Source organism: Maniola jurtina, chromosome 5 (assembly GCF_905333055.1).
Source record: "Maniola jurtina chromosome 5, ilManJurt1.1, whole genome shotgun sequence".
NCBI classification, from domain to species: domain Eukaryota; kingdom Metazoa; phylum Arthropoda; class Insecta; order Lepidoptera; family Nymphalidae; genus Maniola; species Maniola jurtina.
In genome coordinates, this window is record NC_060033.1 from 2,510,385 (window position 1) to 2,535,434 (window position 25,050).

General features: G+C 37.0%; 1 protein-coding gene across 2 annotated transcripts in view; it reads right to left on the minus strand.

The window, feature by feature from the left end:
* Positions 1-25,050, minus strand: part of LOC123865444 (multiple C2 and transmembrane domain-containing protein) — a 111,533-nt gene that overhangs the window by 61,565 nt on the left and 24,918 nt on the right. For both annotated transcript variants that reach the window (XM_045906470.1, XM_045906468.1), the window contains exons 3-4: positions 9,273-9,433; positions 7,222-7,375 (exon numbers count right to left, since the gene is read on the minus strand). In XM_045906470.1, coding sequence (XP_045762426.1) covers positions 7,222-7,375; positions 9,273-9,433 — 315 coding nt within the window. The remainder of the gene's footprint in view (positions 1-7,221; positions 7,376-9,272; positions 9,434-25,050) is intronic.

Genomic DNA, 25,050 nt, shown 5'->3' on the forward strand with positions numbered 1-25,050 from the left:
TTCATACAAAATTTGGATTCCAACTCCTCAATCCTGATGCTGCAGGGGATCTGACCAATCCACGCGGGCGAAGCTGCGGGCATTAGCTAGTTCTGAATAATTCTGCAGTCGTTCTTACGGACGTACAATATCCTACTTACTTACCTACGAATGGACGAATTTATGTTGAAATAAAAAAATAGTCTATCCATCTGTCCGACTGTCTCATCTAGTTTTATATACCTACTACTACTGGAATTCTACTAAAGTTAAATTTTAGTTCAAAAAGTTGGTCGCGTCAGGCAATTTTAATCTGACATCGGAAGTGGGCGTTGACGTGACCTCAACCCAGCTGTATACCCACGTCTCTTTGACTGGAACGAACCGTGGCCTGGATAGGTATAAATTATTTATCTCGATAACAACAACAGTGTACAAATTAAAAATTTATAACACCCCCGACAAGTGAAGGTTACAGTAACTAGAAAAGAGCTGATAACTTTCAAACGGCTGAACCGATTTTCTTGGATTATAGCTAAGAATACTCTCGATCAAGCCAACTTTCAAACAAAAAAAACTAAATTAAAATCGGTTTATTAGTTTAGACGCTACGGTGCCACAGACAGATACACAGATACACAGACACACAGATACACAGATACGCACGTCAAACTTATAACACCCCTCTTTTTGGGTCGGGGGTTAATAAAAATACGAATTCGAGTGCCAGAAATAGAGAATATAATTTTACTTGACTTTAAAATAAAAAATTAAACTATTCATGTAGACACCTAGATTTGTTCTTGTTTTAACCTCCGACCCAAAAAGAGGGGTGTTATAAATTTGACATTGTGTATCTGTGTATCTGTCTGTGCCATCATAGCTCCTAAACTAATGAACCGATTTTAATTTAGTTTTTTTTTTGTTTGAAAGGTGGTTTGATCGAGAGTGTTCTTAGCTATAATCCAAGAAAATCGGTTCAGCCGTTTGAAAGTTTTCAGCTCTTTTCTAGTTACTGTAACCTTCACTTGTCGGGGTGTTATAAATTTTTAATTTACACTTGTATCAAAAGAAGTGGGTAGCGCAATATAATGAATTTTTAAGTAGGGCTTAAGGTTCCTGGCAAATTTTAATAAATTCAAGTCCTTGGCTGAAATCCAGGATCGTTCTCATTTTGATTGTAAATATAGAAATTTATACTTTTTACATGATACGCAACATTATTGCCTGTTTTTTACTGTTTTATTTGCTGTTTAACCATATCACTGTTTGTTTTTCCTAGAGGCTCTATTCGTTCTTTTACATAAATGGTCATTTACTAGGGTTCGGAAAGGTTTAGAAGAAGTCATGATTTGAGATTTGTATACAACTTTGGCAGGTTTAATTTACTTCAAATAAATAGTCAACACTTATAGCACCTACCAGTAAAAATCTCTATAAATCAACCTAATATTTCCCAATCATAGCGCGCGCAATTTTATGTTTTTTAAACATACAAATACTGTATTTTAAAAAGCTGCTCTGAAATCATGTCATTTAAAAAGACAATCAAGTGTAAATTAAAAATTTATAACACCCCCGACAAGTGAAGGTTACAGTAACTAGAAAAGAGCTGATAACTTTCAAACGGCTGAACCGATTTTCGTGGATTATAGCTAAGAACACTCTCGATCAAGCCACCTTTCAAACAAAAAAACTAAAATAAAATCGGTTCGTTAGTTTAGGAGCTACGATGCAACAGACAGATACACAGATACACACGTCAAATTTATAACACCCCTCTTTTTGGGTCGGGGATTAAAAAGACAATCCACATATTAAAAAGTCTGTGGTAATGTATAAGTTATAGGTTATAACCCAGTTCTTTAAAGTTCACTTCCGAAGAATGATCTGAATACCTATTACCATCTGACCTTTGGAATTTATTTGTAGGCCAAATAGAACTGTTGATTCGACATTTTCAGCTTTCCACATTTAATAGCACCTTTATATTTTTGTGAGAGAAAAACTCTATTTTATTTTCTGCATTCTAGTTTATTCATTCATTTTTTCATTTTTATGCTCTAACAGCTGATGCCCGCGACTTTATTCGCGTGGGTATAAGTTTTTACAAAACCCCGCGGGAACTCTTTGATTTTCTGGGAGAAAAAGTAGCCCATGTGTTAACCCAGGGTATAATCTATCTCCATTCTAAATTTCAGTCAAATCCGTGCAGTGGTTTTTGCATAAAAAGTAACAAACATACACATACATACATACATATTGTAAAATTGAGTATGATTATGACGATTGCTCGTCAAGCATAAAACCCAGTGTAAAACAACAAATAATAAAAAGATCAAAATGACCGCCATGATAATTTTAAAAAAATTAAAAAGTCTACGATGGTACGAACTACGGAACCCTTCGTTCGCAAGTCCATCTCGCACTTGACCGATTTTTTTTTTTACTCGGATGACAAGTCAGCTCTTAACTGCAATCTCACATTATGAGGATGGAATGTACATAAGTCTAAGAAGGAAGCGGGCAAGACATGCAAGTAGTTTAATGAAATCCTCTAATCGATATCTTCACGGCACTATTAGGTTTCCCACCAAATTAGACCAGAGACAATTTTTTTATTTTTTATTTGGATAACAAACATTTAACATAATTTTAACCTCAGTCTAGATAATTCCAATATGCCTTTTTGTTTAGATAATTTGAGAATTTAAGAAATTTAAAATTCTTGGGAATGGAATGGGCCCCTTTTCGGAATGGAACTTGGGATATTGCACTCATAAAACCTTATAGCACTCACCACTGCGTTGGATGATTTTAATACATTACTAGAGGATGCCCGCGACTTCGTCCGCGTGGATTTAGGTTTTTTAAAATTCCCGTGGGGACTCTTTGATTTTCCGGGATAAAAAGTAGCCTATGTGCTAATCCAGGGTATAATCTATCTCCATTCTAAATTTCAGCCCAATCCGTCCAGTAGTTTTTGCGTGAAGAAGTAACAAACATATACACACACACACATACAAACTTTCTCCTTTATAATATTAGTGTGATATCTAAGAGAGTGTACGAGAATCATAGAAAGGATTTTTAGATAAGGATTTTGCAGTACTAGTCAAATATTAAACTGTCAATTTGCGGCTATACCTAGCTATCCGAGGAATCCCTTAGCGCATGGATGTGCTATCGAAGCGAGTTTCATTTCAATGTGAAATTGTGATGTGCGGGGATGAAATTGGAACGTGTTTTCATCTATAGGTTTCGTCTTCTTTTTCCCGTTAGGTTTGGATTATTAACCCCCGACCCAAGAAGAGGGGTGTTATAAGTTTGACGTGTGTATCTGTGTATCTGTCTGTGGCATCGTAGCTCCTAAACGAATGAACCGATTTTAATTAAGTTTTTTTGAAAGGTGGCTTGATCGAGAGTGTTCTTAGCTATAACCCCCTCCCCCCCCCTTCTAGCAGATACCCCGCGTTTTAATTTACGAACATTTTGCGAAAATCATCTAAGTACAGGTATTTTGATAAATAATAATTATTGCGAATTAAGACGGAAAAAAACGTCTCATCTGAGAGCTTCTGTGGCGTGCGCTGCGTAAATATGTAAATAGTTAAAGTTATACCTATTATAATATAGTGAAATAGTTCCTCCCAAGTTATTCGTGTAAAGCCGGGCGGATCGCTAGTATATATACACTCTACAGAGTTTAACAGATATTCCATTGTAGTTGATGACAAAGGCCCGCGACGCGGTCTAGGTCAGTCGATTGACCTGCATGATGTAATGCATCTGCTCTCAAATAGATCTCAGAGCACGTCTGACACGATCAATAGCTGCGGTGACGTCACGATCTGCTTAAGGTGCATGACACGGGCCTGCCCACGAAATTTAAATTTAATTTGGTTTTTCGCAATGTATTAACTTATACGACAAAGTAGGTTTAAGGCATTCTAATTCCGACAATCGCAGTATCATCTTTACAGGATTACATAAAAATCTTTACTTGAAAGTGTTTAGTTTAAGAAATTAGTCAAAATAATGAGTTTGATATGAGTTACTCATAAATTAGTCGATACCCTTTACCCTTTCAAGTAAAGATTTTTAAATAAACCTGTGAGGATGGTACTACCATATGCGCAATTTAAATGCCATAAGCCGTATCGTTGTCGTATTAGTTTTCAAATTGCGAAATTTGAATTTTGCGGGCAGACCTGTCGCATGCACCTTAACAGCTCTAAATAGGCATAGTTTCAATTATAGTTAGCGCCCACACAGAGTGATGTATGAAGTCACAGTCACAATCCTCAGAACACGTGCCTGGGCTCTAGAATTTTTTCAAATTTTAAAATACCCGTGGGAACTCTTTGGTTAAAAGTACCCTGTGTCACTTTCCAGGTCTTTAACTGTATTCATACAAAAAAAACACGCCTATCCGATGCTCCATTGCAGTATGATAGAAGGACAAACTAACAAACCAAAACACTTTCACATTTACATAATTATGATAAATAAAGTACCTAAGTACCTACTTATATAAAAAAATTAAGAACAGTTTTGTGCTATAAAGTTTCTCTTGCAGAATAATTACAGATTGCACAAAGCGATTTTCTGCTCTAATTTATGACCATGTTTGCAGCTTACTGTAAGCGTATTCAACAAAGTTCCTCAATCTCTCTCTCTCTCTCTCTCTCTGCATAGTATTCTTCAGTATTGTGGATCGATACCTTTAATTAAGTCAGAGTTTACAATTTTTTTTTCAATCTCATTCATCGAATTCGACCAAACATCGGTTAGTCGGATCAAATAGAACTCTAACGGTATTACGCGAAAGCTAGAAGCATAAGTATAAAAAATAATGTATCAAAAATCTAATCAAAAACGGTCAAGAGCCAGGGTTGCCGATCAGATCCTAGTAATTCTAACAACAGCCGTTAAATGTCGTAAAGGTGTGGTTGGCGTGTTACGGTTTTTCGTAGGAGCTTTTATGATATTACATTTTTTTATTTAATTTACGGAATGGCTAAATACAAAGTCACAATCAAATAATGTTATGAAAACGTTGTCCCTTCGTGATGATTAAAGCTTTTACTTTTTTAAGCTTTCTAGGTTAACTAGCAATAATGGAAAAATGAAGCTTTATAAAAAGCTCTATTTTGGTTACCTATATTGTAAAGATTTCTTTCTTTAAATTTAAGATTGTCTTTAAAATACCCGTTCTTCTCCTGGGCGTTTGAATTTCCTGTGAGTCGAGTCGGAGTGGAATCGGCGGCGTCGAGACTGTATAATGAGAGAAAAGTTGTGATTTGCGAAGTTCCGTTATCAAACCGAGAAACGCACTAAGCTTCAGCGTCGGTACATTGGACAGCTACTGGTTGATTTGGAGACAACCTAGAAATAATTTAGAGAGGATTGCATTTCAAAGTTAGACCCTACTGATTAGAGAATCACCACCTTCCAGCCGTATTTCAGAACTACGTAGCCGCAAAGCTAAGATATAATGCAACAACACTTTACTAGATGCCGTTAATGTATGATGAACCACACACGCCATCTAGAGCTGTTCTGTAACACTAAAGTTACCAAAACTTTGAGCTAGATTCCGTTAGTCGTACCCACTAATGGTTTACGGTATCGTCTCCCTGTTTAATGTAGGATGAACCACATACGGCATCTAGAAATGTTCCGTAAAACTACAGTTTCCAAAACCTTTCGTAGATGGAGTTAGTAGTACTAATGGTCTGTAAACTCTCCATATTTGTTTTGGTAATATGAATGGTGACCTTTTGAACTCTCACCCGATAGCCCGTCCCCACCTCTGTACTACAAAGCAAAATTTACAACGTGCGTTGCGTAACCAATCGCTAGATGCCGTTAATGTAGGATGAACCATTACCGCCATCTAGAGCTGTTCTGTGAAACAATAGTTGCCAAAAACTTTACTAGATGGCGTTAGTAGTATTGATGGTCTGTACTCTCTCACTGTTTGTTAAATAATATGAATGGTGACCTCTTGAACTCTCACCCCGTCCCCACCTCTTTACTACAAAGCAAAATCAACAATGCGCGTTGCGTAACCAATTTCGACGAGAGTCAAAACTGAATCGCTTTTCATGTTATATGGCGTTATTATATGGCTTCCTTTTTTTTCAGCGCTTTACTTTGTAGGTAGGAAAAACGACCTTAAAGCTGTAGTAATAGAAACGTTAAAAATTGGCACCTTATACCCTTTGGTAGCATGGTTGGAACACATTATTTTTCAACAGCACATTACAGGTTTCATAAGGATCCTTTCGAAATGTAGGTTTATTGTTACTTGTTTCCTTCATCTTACAAAAGAACTTTTTATGTTTTCAGAGCTTTGAAAATTGAAACCACGTTTTGTTAACAGCTGAAAGGTTTGTTTCTCAATATTTAGCGAACTTTGTTAATGATCCAAATTTCTTTTTTGTTATAAACTTGTAAAGCTTCGTTTTTGTAACAATTAATGAACAGTGGTTGCGAAAAAGAAAGTTGGTTTGACTTTGTTTCGCAACCGCATTTTCTCTCCCGAAAACAAGATCAAGTAAGAATACTTGATTGTATTGGTACTTGGTATTGTGGATAGATACCTAAGGTACCCGTCACAAGTTTCTTGATATTAGCTAACGTTTTTTTTTATTTACTATAATAGCACTTTTTTTATTGAACTACAATGTACTAATGTCAAACCTGCAATTTACAACAGATCCAAACATATTTTTCATGTTGGCCAACTGAAGGCTTTTATGAAGACTCTAAAATTAGTTTGGAACGTACCAATTGACTACGTACTAACAGAAGAAGGCAAGAAAAGAAATTCATTCCTTACATCTCAGGCGTGCCATGCTCGAAGCTCTGGTTAGCCGGGTACTCCGTGCTGCTGCTATAATGACCGGGAGTGAGAGAGAAGACGGTCTCCGCCGGACATCTCTTTCTGCTCTCACAACTCTTGACTCGTCTTCTTCAGAATAAAAAGAGTTTTCTTCATAAGAACCTTACCATACCTTATACCTTTCCTTACCTTTATTCCCGCGGCGAGGCGACGTCGCTGGCGTGCTGTGCTCGGAGCTCTGGTCTGCCACGTAGTCCGTGCCGCTGCTGTCATGCCCGGGAGCGAGGGAGGACTGTCCCCGCTGGATATCTCTCTTCACTCTTGCTGCAGTACCAGCGAGTCTTGACCAGGGTTCTTCAAAGTAAAAGGGTTTCCTTCATAAGAGTCCATACCTTTCTTCCCGCGGCGAGGCGACGTCGCTGGCGTGCTGTGCTCGGAGCTCTGGTCTGCCGCGTAGTCCGTGCCGCTGCTGTCATGACCGGGAGCGAGAGAGAAGACTGTCCCAGCTGGACATCTCTCTTTACTCTTGCTGCGATGCCAGCGACTCTAGCAACAAAATATTTTTATGAAATACCCGGGTTTGAATGATAATAAAAAAAATTATCTTCTTAATACCGATCCTAAAATAATGTAATGCCTGGTAGAGATTGATCTAAGCAATTAGGCCACTTTTGCACTCAATTGTTTTTTCTGTTTTCTTCCTTCAGTGTTGTTCGTTTACATGTTTTTGTGTCCAATAAAGACTTCTATCTATCTATCTATGTAATGTTTCAAGTAGCAAAGCTCTGGTCTCGTATTCAATTCCAAGCACAGGCAATTTGGGAATTTGTATATTATGTAACAGCTTTTACCAAACCGGTTTGGTACCCCATACCACTGTTGTCACTGTACCCTGTAGCTCTAGCTACCATCATCACGCCGATTTCCCACCGAAATTCCCACTAGATTGGGAATAAAGAGGATTTATAGTTTCGGCTAGCAAAGTCGCGGGCGGTCTCTAGTCTGCTGATAATAATTCCTATAAACCTTCGTACGAGACAAATAAATTGTATTTATAGTATAGCACCGTTTTGGCAAGTGGGTGGCAAGCTTTAATCTATTTTCTTTAACGCCAAGAGGATTATGTTATTATAACGGCTATAAATAGCTTTCTTCATGCCTTGATCCGTTTTAACGATCATCATGAAACGCTGCTCTTAATACTGTAGGTACCTTTTAACCCTACAATGTATTTAGCCAGGCTTTGCCTACTACCAAGCTGAAGTGACAATGGGCGGAGCACATAGTTCAAAGAAGCGATAGATGTTGGGATCGAAGGCAAAGTTTGAGTTGTTATCAGAAAACACGCTACACTTTGACTTCACTCCACTTTGCAGGTATGCGATGCACCTAAGTATATTATTACTGGCATTATCATCAACAATCCATAAGCGTCTACTGCTGGACATAGGACTTCCACAAGCCACGGTCTTGCTCCACCTGCACACAGGTACTCTCTGTGACTCGTTTCATGTCGTCTGGCCATCTAGGGAAGGAGTTTTACCAACGCTGGGCTTTCTAGTGCGAAGTTGTCATTCCAGAACCTTGGGACGTTTATCGGTTTTTAGAACTATGTGCCCCACCCATTGCCACTTCAGCTTCGCAGCCTGCTGATCTATGTCGGATGTTGTGGTCCGCCCACGGATCTTCTCATTTCTGATTTGATCGCGTAGAGTACCTAACTCTGAGCTCTCTCCATAGCCCACTGAGTGACTCTGGTCTCTGATTAGTGCCATACAACCATTGATGTAGAACGAATCTTACTGTGCATAATATAACCAACGAAAAAAACTTGAGATATAAACAATGTTAACGAGAAAAGTTTGAAGGCCGATTTTTTATTCTGTCGTATCTACAAAATAATTTACGACTTTTTGTTTGTTAAGTAACTGTAAGGTTTTTTGCAACTTTGTCTTCACATTGTAAGATGAGAAAATAGCAGAACAAACGTAAAAATAACGCTACTACATTTTATTTACAGAGAATATACCTAAGTAGAGTAAGTACGCTTTTTATCTCGGGAAAACAGGGTGTACCTTCCTATTTCATTTAGTGACCCGATGAGTTAGTAGAAACTAGTGATGATTATTGACTATGGTAGGCAATGACATCTACCTAATGATTATGATCAGTCACATTTTCCTACCTTGTGGCGTTAAAATCGTTTATTTTGTTAGAATATGGTACATGAATGTGTGTTGTATTTACATTGGTCTTAAAAATGAGGAAAAATCGTATAAACTGCCAAACATGGCGTGCAAAATTTATTGAATCCAGCATCTCATCTCACCTTCTATACCTATTTTCGTTTATAGTACCTAATTAGGGATGACGTGATGATTGTACTAACTGATTATGACCAAAAATAAAGCTCGAGTTAGTGGGTAGGTATGATGATAGCTACCTTTAAGTTATTAAAGAAGTGTTGCGTCCGGTGTACGACGGAGAGCGGCGTGTGGTGATGAGCAGACCTGGCGCGCGGTGGGGCGGATGTCCGGATTGGTGATGAGCAGGACAGCTCTGATGCTGACTTGGACAGCCGCCCGCTGAGAGCTTCTGACCGCTCTGAAAAAATAAACGATCATTGTTCTTTGACTGCAAAAAAAAAAGATTCCGACGAATTGAGAACCTCCTCCCTTTTTTGAAGTCGGTTAAAAACATAGGTAGGTACCTAAAGTAAATCACAAAACAAGTTCTTCAACTCAAGCTACCCAGTTCTATAGCAGGTGTTTTTTGGAACCTATTCGTTTGTTAAACGCTGACTATTTAAAAAAAATAGAATTAACGAGTAGACGGGTCACCCGATGTGAAGTGATAACCCAGAGGAACCGCTAATGCGTTGCCGGCCTTTCAGGAATCCGCGCCTTAATAAACCCATGCTATGCCAATGTGTGACAAAATTTCTTAGAAAAATACATAATCTATTGGCTTGTTAGTTGTTAGGTTAAGTTAGATTACCGGGCTACCTATACTATGATTTTTGAAAACTAGAGTGGATTTTCTGGAATAAAAGTAGCCTAGTCCATCTCCGGGATGCAACCTCAAAATCGGTTAAGCGTATGCGCTGTGAAAAGTTAACAGACAAACAGACTGATACACTTTCTCATTCATAATTATACTACTTGAATGTTTTAGCGATAAGGTTATTTTCTAATTTATACTATATACTACTTTATTATAGTATATGTTATTATAAGTATCGGTTTCATGTAGCAAACTTCTCCCAAACTTGCAAAAGTTATGTTTACACTATAAGCAAATTGCCCTTAAAACTTAACCTTCAAACCATAAAGCTAACTGATCGTTAGCGTTCGTGCTTTCATCAGGCTTTCACAAACTTTACACAAATATTAGGTGTATTTTGACTACGGTCAAACACCTCTCAATGAGCGGCAATTTTTCGTGGAAAAGTTTTTCAAAGTTTTCGGATATCTTTATACCTACCTTAGAGCGCCTGAGTCAGGCGTTTTCAAGAAATTCGTTTGCTTAATCTTTTCCGAATTATTTTCCACTTAAATATTAAAATATTCTTTGTTCGGAATATTTTATCGAATCGCTTTAAAAATATGTTTCTAATATTATAGATAATGCCCGCGACTTCGTCCGCGTGGATTTAGGTTTTAAAAATCAAGAGGACTTTTACTATTAGGCATTTAATTGAAACCTAAAAGTAAGAAATTAAAAATTACGTATCTAGATTTACATCGAAAACCAATACAAGTTAAATTACTCCTATCTAACAGAAAAAGGTCGAACCTCTCAAAACAAATAAATGGGCCGAGTTTATTCAATTAAGCCATTCGACTCCATGTTTCAAATATTCGAAAAGTTTGCAAACTCTCAATTGATGAATTGGAGAGTAACATTTTCGGATTGCGTGAAATCCGAATTAAATCGTTGATTGTTAGATTGTTCTCTTTTTAACACAATTGGAGAGAGAAAGATAGATCAAATGGAAAATGGATGATAGCTATTGCTTGAGGCGGTCAAAGAAAATAGGTAAATAAATCTTTATTTATCTTCGTTTTATGTTTGCGAATATTAAGGTTGGAACATACTTTAAACGTGCATCTCGATGTGATCAGATATGACGAGTAAAAAGAGCTCTGGATGACAGTGGACAGGATTTCTGTGTAATGTGAGTCTTAGACCAATTTAATACTCTATGAGTATAATATCGTTGTACCATATGTTCCAACTGTAGTAATTAGAAATCGATCTCTTTGAACATGTTTTATCTCCTAGAAATCATGAATGTCGAAAAATGAAATAAAATTATAAGCTTCTATCAAAGAAGAAACTAACGCGTAGGTATCTGTTGGTTTAATATCACATTTAGGTATATTTAGTAAGTTGGTATTATATTTCAAAACTGATTTTCCTTTTAGTTAAGTATACAGAAAAGCAAAGAAATAAGATAAATTACAATATTTTCCTGTATGTATCCGCTAACGGATAATCTAATGCGAAACCAATGTCGGAAAACAGTATCGATTTTCTTCTCAAATACTCGAATGATTGAGTTTAATTTCAATATTATTTTGCTATGCCTTAGGCATGATTTAAATTACGTCGTGCCAATATTAATCTACATTAATGAAGAGACGTAGGAGAACCAGAATCACACTAATATTATAAAGGCGAAAGTTTGTATGTGTGTGTGTGTGTGTGTGTGTGTGTGTATGTGTATTTGTTACTCCTTCACGCAAAAACCACTGGACGGATTTGGCTGAAATTCGGAATGGAGATAGATAATATCCTGGATTAGCACATAGGCTACTTTTCATCCTGGAAAACCAAAGAGTTCCCACGGGATTTCGAAAAACCTAAATCCACGCGGACGAAGTCGCGGGCGTCAGCTAGTAACTGATATAGCTCAATAGCTTACGCAAATAACGAAAAATTTAAATATTTTTTGTACCATGAAAGAAAACCCTTTTGATTTACACTCTTTCTAATGTTTAATAACTTTTTTCTTCCATCGATTTTGAATCAAATATTTATCACACAGAAAGGTTACAATATCATCTTTTTTTTTAAACTATTTTAACCCCCGACCCAAAAAGAGGGGTGTCATTATAAGTTTGATGTCTGTATCTGTGTATCTGGTTATCTGTCTGTGGCATCGTAGCTCCTAAACTAATAAACCGATTTTAACTTAGTTTTTTGTTTGAAAGGTGGCTTGATCGAGAGTGTTCTGAGCTATAATCCAAGAAAATCGGTTCAGCCGTTTGAAAGTTATCAGCTCTTTTCCAGTTACTGTAACCTTTACTTGTCGGGGGTGTTATAAATTTTTTATTTACACGTGTGGTTCATGTAGCGGGCCAATTATACCAAATATCCTTTGACCTTTATCGTTAGATATACTTTGTCTGGCAATTGTAAAACAGGCCCTCTAATGTTGAAACCCGACCTGTACTCGTGTATAGTGTAAACTAAATAATTGTTAAATTCAAAGCTTATGCTAATAAAGGCAGGTAAACACTAATCTATTTGAATTTCAGCTTCAGAAATTAACTATCGCGAAGTGATTTAAGCTTTAATGAAATTGTTTTCGATGCTTTGAAATTTGAATTAAGTACTTTAAAGTGCGGTCTTAGCCATCTGAAGCCAAAAATATTTAGGAGTAAGTTTAGTCATTTGTTTTGTCTACAAAGTTTACAACTAATAAATAGTTGAAGTATCACGAAAAATTCGTTTTGATCTTTAATTTGGAAAACAGATAACTTTTATTACTTATTTGTTATAGTTAGCGGTGATAGCTTAATGGTTAAGACGTCTGCCTTCTTTTCGGAGGTCGAGGGTTCGATTCCAGGCAACTTTTCTGTGCTATGTGCGTTTTAAGCAATTTAATAATATCACTTGATTTAACGGTGAAGGAAAATATTGTGAGGAAAACCGCATGCCTGAAAGTTCTCCATAATTCTCAAAGGTAATCCGCCACCGTGGTAGACTTGGCCTAAACCAGTCTCATTATGAGAGGAGACCCGTGCTCAGTAGTGCACCGGCGATGGGTTGATCATGTTTTTTTATTTTGCAAAAAAAATATTAGCCATGCTAATCATGACTAATACCCCCCTTTCCGCTTCAATTAAGCGTAAAGCTTGTGCCAGGAGTGGGTGCGACAATAGTGCAACGGGTGGGGTTTGAACCGCTGACCTTTCAGAATTCAGTCCGCTCCTCAACCGTTGAGTCTACGTTGATGTTGATGATTTATTTTGTAGATAAGACACGGGCTTTTTGTAAATTAAATCGTTTAAAACAAACACTACTAAGTAACAACAAATCGTCACCAAAATAATTTTAGCAAGCATTTGGCTGGGGCATAGATAGCTACGTAGGTATGCGACAAAGAAATTACGTTTGCAATTTTGTCCGTAAATTCCCGTATCCTTTAAATTTTAATTAGCAAAATCCGATTATGAATGCTTTTGGCAAAAAACATCTGTGAACTCTGCGTATTTATTTAGGAAATGTATATCTTTGTTTTTCCCTTTTGTTCGCTAATCTGAATGTTTAGCATTCATAATGCGATCTGATTAGATAAACAAAACAAAAACACGAAACAGAAATTAAGGAGGATTTAAAAGAGCTTGTCTGTACCTGATAACGTCATAGGATTTTGACTTTATAATGAACTAGAGGCTGCCCGCGACTTCGTCCGCGTGGATTTAGGTTTTTAAAGATCCCTGGGAACTGTTTGATTTTCCGGGATAAAAAGTAGCCTATGTCCGTCCCCGGGATATAAGCTAATCCTGTACCTTTTGTCAGAATCGGTTAAACTGTTAGGCCGTGAAAAAGTAGCAGACAGACGTGTTTATTAGGTTAAGACTTTAGACTACAGAACGACTCTCTTATAAACTAACAGTAATAGTGATAAAATCTTACATGTTATAGTTTTAATAATATTTTTTAACCTAACCTACATAATTTCGCATCACCTTTCTTCTAATTCAATGCGTTTACATAATACATTGATTCCCATTTGAATACCTAAAATTTAATCAACTAAATAAGCTTATAATCTGTCAACCTATCTTGTAAATTAGTTCAATTGACTAGCTATAGTAAAACCTGCCTATTTAAGAGTTACCTATGATGAGCTATTTATTAGGAACTCAGGGATAAAAAGTAGCCTATGTCACTCTTCAGGTTTTTATTCATGGAAATAATCTCGCTGATCCGTTGCACCATTGCGGCGTGCTTGAAGGACAAACCAACAAACAACCACATTTCGCATTTATATAGGTAGGTATACCTACGTGTATGTGAGTTATGCATAAGTTTCATTGTTGTATTAGCACAGAGACGTGGGTATTAGCATAGTTAACTAACTTTGCCTCAACTTGCAATGCCTACTTCCATAATTCATGAATTTTAATGTTTCGCTTTCCGTGAAAGACTTGTGCTCACTTTATAATCAATATTCAGAGAAGGTGTCACTTAAAATGTGTTGAATAGGACTTTTTAATCCCCGACCCAAAAAGAGGGGTGTAATAAGTTTGACGTGTGTATCTGTGTATCTGTCTGTGGCATCGTAGCTCCTAAACTAATGAACCGATTTTAATTTAGTTTTTTTTTGTTTGAAAGGTAGCTTGATCGAAAGTGTTCTTAGCTATAATCCAAGAAAATCGGTTCAGCCGATTGAAAGTTATCAGCTCTTTTCTAGTTACTGTAACCTTCACTTGTCGGGGGTGTTATAAATTTTTAATTTACACTTGTTTATGTATAGTTATATACCTACGTCAAATTTTAAATGCTCTTTTGTTTATTGTGAGATAGTTAGGCTTGCGCTTGACGACAATCATGCCTAAAAAACAGAGCAGTGAGGTTTAGGTCTATTGGAGCGTGCTTGCCTAGAAGATGCTTATTCACCTTGCCTTGAAGGTAGGCATTCAAGTTATACTTACCTAGGTACGTGGCAAGAAACACGGACGCCGGAAAGGCCATTCCACACCTTAGGCTCATATCAGAAAGGCTTTGTACTAGTAGATAGGATGTCGACCACATAAGACATAAGTGTGCCAGTATTCACGGTTTCTCGATGTTCTTTGTCAGAAGAGTGAAGGAGGAACACTATTGCATCTCTAATGCAATGTGTCTTTGATGCTATAAAATAATTATGTTAGTTATAGTAACTCTGAAAGACAATCGTAAAACCTCTACATTTATTCTTAAAATAATTTTAAATTATTCTCAGTTATTTTATAAAAGCTGAAAAGTTTCTCTGCGCATTATCCCCAACACAGAGATAGACTTTATAGGTACTTTGACGAAAAATTTTATACGTCTTTGTTACCTGTTATCTGCTAAAGTCACCATGATTCAAACTTTATACCTAGTCGATGATCGATCCTCCCTGTGTTGGGGAGAATGCGCCTAGAAACTGTCAGCTTTTATAAAATAACGAAGGTCTGGCCCTCACGGGCTCTTAGTCCATTAGAGCAAGCCTCATTTCATTAAGCTGAAGAGGCACAATAAAGGCACAGGGAAGATAAAATGTCAAAACATCATACGGCCACTTCGTCACGGAGCGATAGTACTTCATTACTTTATTTTCCCTAAGGTGCTTATTTTGTAATTCAGGACAAGATGACAATGAAACGGTTCAGCTGTTTCGTTTTCATAATAATTATTATACCTACTGTGTCCACTAAGAAAACTTAATCAACACTTATTACTTATTAAGCATCTATTCCAATTAAGAGAAGTTTTCCTAGGGCGCTTTCTATACATACGTAGTTTAGAGCAAGAACCATTTTTGGTGTTAAAATTGATTGATATATTATATTTAACCAATTTTAATACCAAACATTTTCAAAGACTACTTTTTTCTGTAGGAAAATTTTCGTTCGGAAAACATCAATTTTTAGGGTTCCGTACCTCAAATGGAAAAACGGAACCCTTATGGGATCCTATATTATTTATGTACTATGTATGTTATCGCACAGTTCACGGTCAGCTCCGTAAACAATCGAGAAAATAAATATAAATAGTGCATTTTCTTCAGATTAAAAGTTACATTAAGTTTCTAAATAGTGTGATTTAGAGGTGGAAGTGTTATCTCAGTGCAAATAGTGAAAATAAAGAAATTATTACAAATAATCTGTTGGAGAGTGATAAAATTTTAAAACCCCATAAATCTGCAGTTATTTAACAAATATAAGTGTTTAAACAACAACTAAAAGTGTAACGAATATAATTATTGCGAAGTGTGTGATAACAAACGCGATGTAAATAAAATAGCATTACAAAATAGAATAACAACGAAATAATAATTGACATTTTAAAGCAACGGTTAAGTGTAAAAATAACGTCATCTGTTAATATATCTCAAACGTCATTTGTCAGCACCAAATAGTGCCATCTATATGATAGTGACTGTACTAACAAGCGAAGCCTGTATCTTGAGTTCCGTTAACATTGTCGTAATAATTAACTGTACCGCGAGGTGTCGCTAGCAGTCACTAACAAGCAAAGTCTATATCTTGAGTTCCGTTAACATTGTCGTAATAATTAAGTGTACCACTAGTTGTCGCTAGCTAGGTCATCGATAAAGAATACGAAAGTTTGGCCGTATATAGCTTACTTATAAACATGGGTTCAGACTTAGAAAAAATTCTGCACGAACTAAGAATTAAAATTAGAAGCGATATGAATATCACCCTTACCAACCAAGAGGAACGAATCACTTCGAAAATAAATGAGAATATAGACCAAAAATTTATATTTATTCAGAAAGAAATTGAAACAATTAAACAGACAAATGAAAATCATGAGAAGAGGATTGCACTAATGGAAAACAGATAAGAGCAAGAAATGTGATATTTTTTGGGATAGAAGAGGGGGAAAACTCATATGAAGCCTTGGAAGGAAAAGTTTTAACTACTATCAACAATATGGGATTAAAGTATGATAAGAATGACCTAGAAATGGTCAGACGAATGGGAAAACCAACGGAAGGTAAAACAAGACCGATTAATATCACGTTTACAACATATGGAAAGAAAATAGCTATTCTTAAAAATAAAAGCAAGCTTAAAAATACCAACATCTACATAAAAGAGGATTTTCCGCCCCATGTTTTAGAAGTAAGAAAATCTTTGCAAGAGCAGGTGCAGAAGGAGAGGAGCGAAGGGAAGATGGCATATCTAAAATACGATAAAATAATAATAAAAGAGGGCGGCAGCAGCAGCAAAAAAATAGAGGACTTTAGGAAAAATCAAAAGTCTAAAAAGAGAGAGCTTGAAAGTTCGCCACCCCAGCCAGACGGAAATCCATCTACAAGCTCTGAATCAATAACTAAGCACAGGATAGCCAAAAAAATAAAATAACATTAGGAGGACAGAGCTGTTTAACGAACTTCGTTCAAAGAAGAGAGGATATCTCTCAAACACCCTCGATTGTTTCAGATGACCTGAATGAATAGCAATCAACGAAACCCTCACACACGACCCACGACTCTACTAACGCACAGACAAGCAAAAACACACTAAACTATCTAAGTAACCGCTGTAACCTCCCACGACGGCTGGTCACCGAGGGAGTCAGTGACTACCACCCCCCCGAACTTCAGAGTATATGTAACAAACACATAAAAGGAAATTATTTAAACATCTTAACCCTTAATACGAGAACTCTACAAAGTACAGAAAGACTACTTGAGCTAAACCAGGCCCTAGCCGAAATAAACTGGGACATCATTGGACTATGTGAGACTAGAAGATTTGGCGAAGATATCACTGAATATGGAGAATATATACTCTACCACTTTGGTGAAACGAAAGGACTTTATGGTGTTGGTTTCTGTGTTCACAAAAGATGGAAAAAGAATATTGTTCAGTTTAGAGGAATCTCAGAGAGAATAGCAACTCTAACATTCAAAATTTCAAGTAAGGAGAACCTTGAATTAATCCAGGTATATGCTCCTACGGAACAAGCTTCTAGTGAAGAGTGTAACAACTTCTATGATAAACTAGGGACTATTGCGAAAGAACTTGATTTAAATAAAGCTAACTTGATGATCATAGGCGACTTTAATGCGAGAATTGGGAAGAGGAAAGAATTCGAGCACTCAGTTATAGGTCAATACTCCACTGATAAGAGAAATATGAATGGCCAACGATTAATAGATTTTTGCATAGAACATAACCTGAAAATTCTAAATACATTTTTTAAGAAAAGAGCTAACCGAAAATGGACCTGGTTATCGCCAGACTCTATCACCAAATCAGAAATAGACTTTGTAATTGCTAGACAAGTTTCCAGATATCATGATGTAGGGATAATAAACAAATTCAATTTCTATACCGAACACCGGATAGTTCGATGCAAAATGAAAATAAATAATAGAGCAAGAAGGGACTTCTGTAACAATGAAAAATCAATTAATATGTATAATAATAAAATCAAAAACCAACTATACCAGGCAGAGCTGCAAGCGTCAGAGGAAAATGTATTTCAGAGTAACCTAACCATTCAAGGAAAATACACTAAAATTTTAAACTACATAAAAGAATCAGCAAAAAAACACCTAACTCACTCTGTCACTAAAACATCAAATTTTTCACCAGAAACTATCCTTAAAATAAATGAAAGGGCTCTACTTAATTCAGTTACAAACAGGTCCGATATAGAAAATGAGCGACTCCGCTTATTAAATAAAACTGTTAAAAAACTTATCAGAAGAGATATGAGAACAGAAGAGAATAGTAATATAGAAATATTTACGAAAACCAACATTTCAATAGCCCGTCTAGAAAGGCATCTTAGTTTGGGAAAAAAGTGGATCCCCTTCCTGGAACAAAGAACCAAATCTAACAATAAGGCTCTACGGGCCCGAAAGGACATAGTAAGGGAAGCCACTGTCTTCTACTCTGAACTCTATAGAAGCCGAATGTCACAAGACCAGAGAACGGCCCTGATGCCATCAATTGGAGACGCTGACCAAATTCCTCCTTTCCTCACAAGAGAGGTAGAGAAAGCTATAAGCACTTTAAAAAATCATAAGTCAGGAGGTCCTGAAGGATTACCATGTGAACTGTTAAAAATTGGCATTAATCAGCTGAGTACGGTGTTAACGAATCTTTTTAATGATATCCTTGAGCAAGAAACTGTCCCTGATGAATGGCTGAACTCTACAATTACACTATTATTTAAAAAAGGAAGTATTAACGACGTCAACAACTATCGCCCCATAACTCTGACCAGCAACATTTACAAGATCTTCGCAAAAGTACTACTGTCACGCTTAACACCAATCTTAGATTCACAACAACCGGTGGAGCAGGCGGGATTCCGTAAGGGCTATAGTACGAACGATCATCTACATACAATGCAACAGCTGGTAGAAAAGGTCCAGGAGTATAAACAACCGCTCTACATCGCCTTCATTGACTTTACCAAAGCCTTCGACTCAATAGAGCACTGTTACCTATGGCAAGCCTTAGAGAGAGATGGTATACCGCATAAATATATAAGGCTACTGAAAAAAATGTATGAACGTAGCACAGCAAGGATACAACTTGATCAGTTAGGACAACCACTGAAAATAGAGAGAGGAATAAAGCAAGGTGACTGCTTATCGCCAAAATTTTTCAACTGCGTTCTGGAAAACATCTTCCGAAAGCTAAAATGGCATCAAAAAGGTATAAGGATTAATGGCAGATATATGAGCAATATAAGATTCGCAGACGACATAGCGTTATTTAGCACCAACGAAGAAGACCTACAAGCAATGTTAGACGAACTAAATACACACTGTGGTAAAGTCGGTTTAAAAATGAATAAAAGTAAAACTAAGATCATGTCCAACACAGGTTGCTCGACCTCTATAAGTCTGGAGAATGATATCCTAGAAACAGTAGATAGTTTTACGTATTTAGGAAAAACGATATCGTTCAAGAGCTCTACCCAAGGCGACGAACTAAATAAAAGAATTTCGAATGCGTGGAAAAGGTACTGGAGCTTAAAATACATTTTTAAAAACAAAAAAATATCACGGTCCACTAAATCGAAAGTATTTAACACATGTATACTGCCAATTTTGAGTTATGGAGCACAAACCTGGGCACTAAATAAAGAAGAGATCAAGAAAGTAAAGATAGCACAAAGGAAAATGGAAAGGAGTATTCTCGGAGTGAGGCTGGTAGATAAATTAAGAAACGAATGCCTAAGGAACCGAACTAAGTTGATCGATGTTATCAGACAAGCGAGAAAACTGAAATGGAAATGGGCTGGTCACGTAATGCGACAATCTGACAACAGGTGGACGCGGGAGAGCACAGTCTGGTGTCCACGCTACATAGCGCGGCGCCGTGGCAGGCCCCGCACGCGGTGGCGCGCAGAGCTGGAGGAGTTCGACGGCCTTGGAGTGCTCTGGACGCGCCTGGTAGCGAACAGAGATTACTGGAAGAAAAGGGGGGAGGCCTTTGCCCGCATTTGGGATGACCTCTGAAGAAGAAAAAAAAAAAAAAAAAGTATATTTATACTTACTAATTTGAAGAAAAAAAATATATATATTTACCTGCATATACATAATATTGAGAAAAAATATAAAAAGACAAAAAAGAAAGGAAAAAATATATTAAAAAATTACAAAAAAAAAATAAAAAAAAATAATAATAATTAAAAAAAAAAAAAAAATTAGAGGTAGGCTAAAATAATAATATGGGATCACTTTGTTGTCTGTCTGTCTGTCTGTCCGTCGTGTCTGCCAAGAAAACCTATAGGATACTTCCCGTTGACATCATGAAGTTTGACATCATTAAAAAAATATTTAAATATGTTTCAATTTTTTAAGTAAGATAACCATAAATAGTGGGGTATCATATGAAAGGGCTTTACCTGTACATGCTAAACACAGATTTTTATTTATTTTTATGCATAATAGCTGTTTTTGATTTATCGTGCAAAATGTCGGAAAAAATACCCGAGTACGGAACCCTCGGTGCGCGAGTCTGAATCGCACTTGGTCGGTTTTTTTAAGCTAAGCGTTCCGTCCACAATATCACGCACCGTGGGAAGCTGGTATTAGTGATGAGTAGACAGTAGTTAGGTACCTACGTCACATCTTTCAGGATGAGCCCACTGGGCGTCGCGCAGGGGAGGCACCGGCGCACGTTCGTAAGAGTTCCCGGAGCCTCTTAATATGCGCTGAGGATGGCCATCGAGGGGGTTTTCGTGGGTACAAATCCCACATAACCCGATCTCTCCTCAAAGAGGTCGGGTATCTTGTGAAGATTTCCCCCCCGTCAACAAAAAAAAAAAAAAAGGTACCTACGTCGCAGCCGGTAAGAACGTTTTCATTTTGTAAAAGTGCGCCTTGGCCCAGTAAAATCGGTCTCGTTTAAAATCCGCGTAAAAGCAAGTTCACTACTCAACAACGTGAATTTTTTAGTACTTCCAATGTCGGAGTGAACGAGTGCAATATTTTTCTAGTGAAATAGAAACTACAGCCCTAGCTATGCTTTTAATTCAAACACGCGAATGTATGTACCTACCTAGTTATGCATTCTGGTAGCAAAAACATCTGGCGAACAAAAATAAAGGTATATAAACAAGGTTAAAACTACTATAGGTACAGTCAGTAATAAAGGTAGGTTTGCACCTATGTAGGGGACGATGGGGGAATTGCGGACACGGGGTAAATACGGACTAGCAGATATCTACTCAATCCCTTTCCCCCGTGCCCGTCCGCCACGATCACTAGTTACTTTCCGCCATCTTCAGTGCCAGGGAAACATTCGCGACGGAAGGCTGTGCACCATTTTTAAGGTAAATAAACTCAAAACGTTTTTGTGAGTTTTGATCTAATTTGTAGTGTTTACTATTTTGAGTGTTATGTCTGTAAAATAAGTGACAATAAAAAGCTATATTTTTTATCGATTGCCTCGTTCATATAGAATAGATTACACAAATAACTTTCGATGAGAAATTTTGTTACCTACAAATTATTGCCAACTTTTTTTTTTTGGATGTGGTTGGGTTAATTGCGGACAAGCTCGTTGGGGTGAATACGGACGTCCGTAATTACCCCTGACTAGATAATTTGTCAAAACTAAACCAATTTACTGCTCATTTTCAGATGCCTCGAAAGTATATCAGAAAAAAAGAACGAACGTACAACACCATCACAACCTTGCAAAAAGCCCTACAAGAAATAAAGGATGAACTTATAACTTTTCGTCAGGCGTAAGAGAATACAGAATTCCGAAGTCTACACTTCTTGACAAAGTGATAAAGGGCTGTTCCAAAAAAGGCATAAAGTCAACTTTTAATAAAATTCAAGAATTCAAGAATAAAAAATTCAAGAAACACACGTCCGTATTTGCCCCAAGGGCTACGGGTAATTACGGACAGACAAGGTTTTGTTTTTCAATCAAAATTTGTAGTCGTTGATTGATCTCCTAGAAAAGTTAATGTTAATTTTGTACTTGAATAACTAAAGTTTTATAATTAATAAAGATTGATTGATTATTTCTAATAGTATGGGTTTTATACGTAATTTCCCTTCAGCGTCCGCAATTCCCCCATCGTCCCCTATAGTCGCTTGTATATGTAATATACATATGCGTATTGTGTGTAGTCCAAATCTAGCTTTGTTGCTGACTATACATACTTTTTAGAGTTCCGTATCCGAAGGGTGCCCACGGGACTATAAGCCTCCGCTGTTAGTCCGTCCGTCTGTCTGCATATCTCTCAGAGGACTATATCTCATGAACCGTCGGAAGAGAGTTGTCTCTTTGTGTACTCCTATTGCCGCTATAACAACAAACAGATATTAAAAATTTCCGAATTCGCCAGCGATTTCATCAACGTGGATTCAGGTTTTAAAACTCCCTTGGGAACTCTTTGACTTTCCAGGATAAAAACTTGAATAATATGAAATGCAATGCAAATTTTAGAAATCCAAATGCAATTTTTTTTACAAATTTTTGTACAAAATTTCGTCAATCTGTTAAGCTGATAAGCCGTGAAAAGATAACAGACACACTTCCGCATAATAATATTAGTATCAATATTTGATTTGTCATTATAATATAACCTGTTATACGTCCTGGAGATGGACAAAGATTAGATCCCGGAAAATCAAAGAGTTTTTAGGGGATTTTTAAAATCCTAACTCCACGTGGACGAATTTGAGAGCATCAGTCCGAATATACCTATAAAAAACCCTAACATGAAAACCTCTTGTAGGTACCTATTAGAATTACTATGGAAAACCAAATATTTTCACGGTTGTGGTGTCCGTTTAGAAAGCACATATAGGACTACAAACTACACATATAGGAAACTAGCACAGAGTACAAAAAACGTAGGAACTCTACTCAAATACCGTTGGTGCAACGCTAAAGGGAATTCTAAAAACACGCTCGTCTATATTTTTTACCAGAATAGCCCTACTTTTTAAACTATTTCTATACCATCTAATCGGACTTACATTACGTGTGTTATGCATGTAAAGCATTACACGATAATATATAGGATATAATAACCAGAAAGCTAACAAAAAGTTAGCGATATTACCTATTATACTACCATAACACAATCCAAGCCAATAACCATTTGCATTATTTTGTAGTTTACGTGATTTAGTATTTTCCAAACCCGCATTGTATAGCGTGCAAAATTCGGGTCAAGGTCCCACCTACGACGCGGCATTGACTTCGAATGGCTTATTTACGGAAAGTACGTTGACCTCTAGCGTCCGCGTCAGTCAAAAGTTTTATTATAAACTTTAAAAAAATTACGGGATTTAAAAAAAACATAGTTTTTGTGGTATCTTATTATCAGTAATCATCAGTACTATCAATCGTCTTCGTTATTGCTAACATTCTGGTTACACCCTGTATACATCTTAAGTTACACTCAAAGGCCGAAGACGTTCATTGAGTGAAAAAATTCATCGCAAAAAGGCCACATAGTGAAATTCGTGTCGTGCACTATCATCCTATTCGACCACAAAACGTTGTGGCAATGAAAAAAGCCACGATGTATGTGAGTATGTATACATAGGTCCAACTTTACAGTATTTTATGAAATTGCTACCATATTTTTAATTTATTCCCATGAAGGCTGAGCACGAAACCTTGCGTGTCATTTACCACTACTTTTGTACGTACTTTTGCATAATTTACAACTGTATAAAATGAGTGCGTTGTAGTGGCGTCATTTTATTAGGCCACTTTTGATATGTTTACTGTACAGTTAGCAACAAAGCTAGGTTTCCACCCGTCCAAAGTCGCTTTTACTAGCGGGTGCAAACCTAGTTTTGTGGCTGACTGTACCTAGTGATACCTCCGACCACCAGCCTCCTATTCAGGGTTCCGGGGTCCCATCCCGGGCACGCACCTATGACTCTTCAGAGCTTTGTGCATTTTTTTAACCCCCGACCCAAAAAGAGGGGTGTTATAAGTTTGACGTGTGTATATGTGGCATCGTAGCTCCTAAACTAATGAACCGATTTTAATTTAGTTTTTTTTGTTTGTAAGATGGCTTGATCGAGAGTGTTCTTAGCTATAATCGAAGAAAATCGGTTAAACCGCTTGAAAATTATCAGCTCTTTTCTAGTTACTGCAACCTTCACTTGTCGGGGGTGTTATTTGTTGAAATATCTCTTGCTTTAACGATTATGGAAAACATAGTAGGAAATCCATTTGCCTGAGAGTTCTCCATAAATTCAATTTGACTTAGATACCTAGTTCCCAAATTAATTGACGTTTTCGTAAGCCAAATCCGAAAGTGAACGCAGAGGCATTTGAACCACATGAGTAGGTAGTTAGGTACTCTTTAGATTTTCTCAAAGGTGTGTGAAGTCTGCCAATCCGCACTTGGCCAGCATGGTAGATTAATTATAGCCCAAACCTTCTCCTTCTGAAAGGACACTTATGAGCTCGGCCTGCTTATTAGCAAGGGCTCCTAAGCCGGCCGGCACTATTAATTGAGGTTATGATAGTAAAAATCCGCTAAGGTATAGAATGCCCTCCCAGCATCAGTTTTCCCATTCAATTTTAATATGGGTACCTTCAAATCAAGAGTGAATAGGCATCTTCTTAACAAGCGCTACATCTTAGGTTGCATCATCACTTGCTAGCAGGTCTAATTGCAGACAAGCGCTAGTCTTTAAAAAAAAATTTACTTGTTCGGTTTATTTTGTTCTGTTTCAAAGGTACAGTGACATG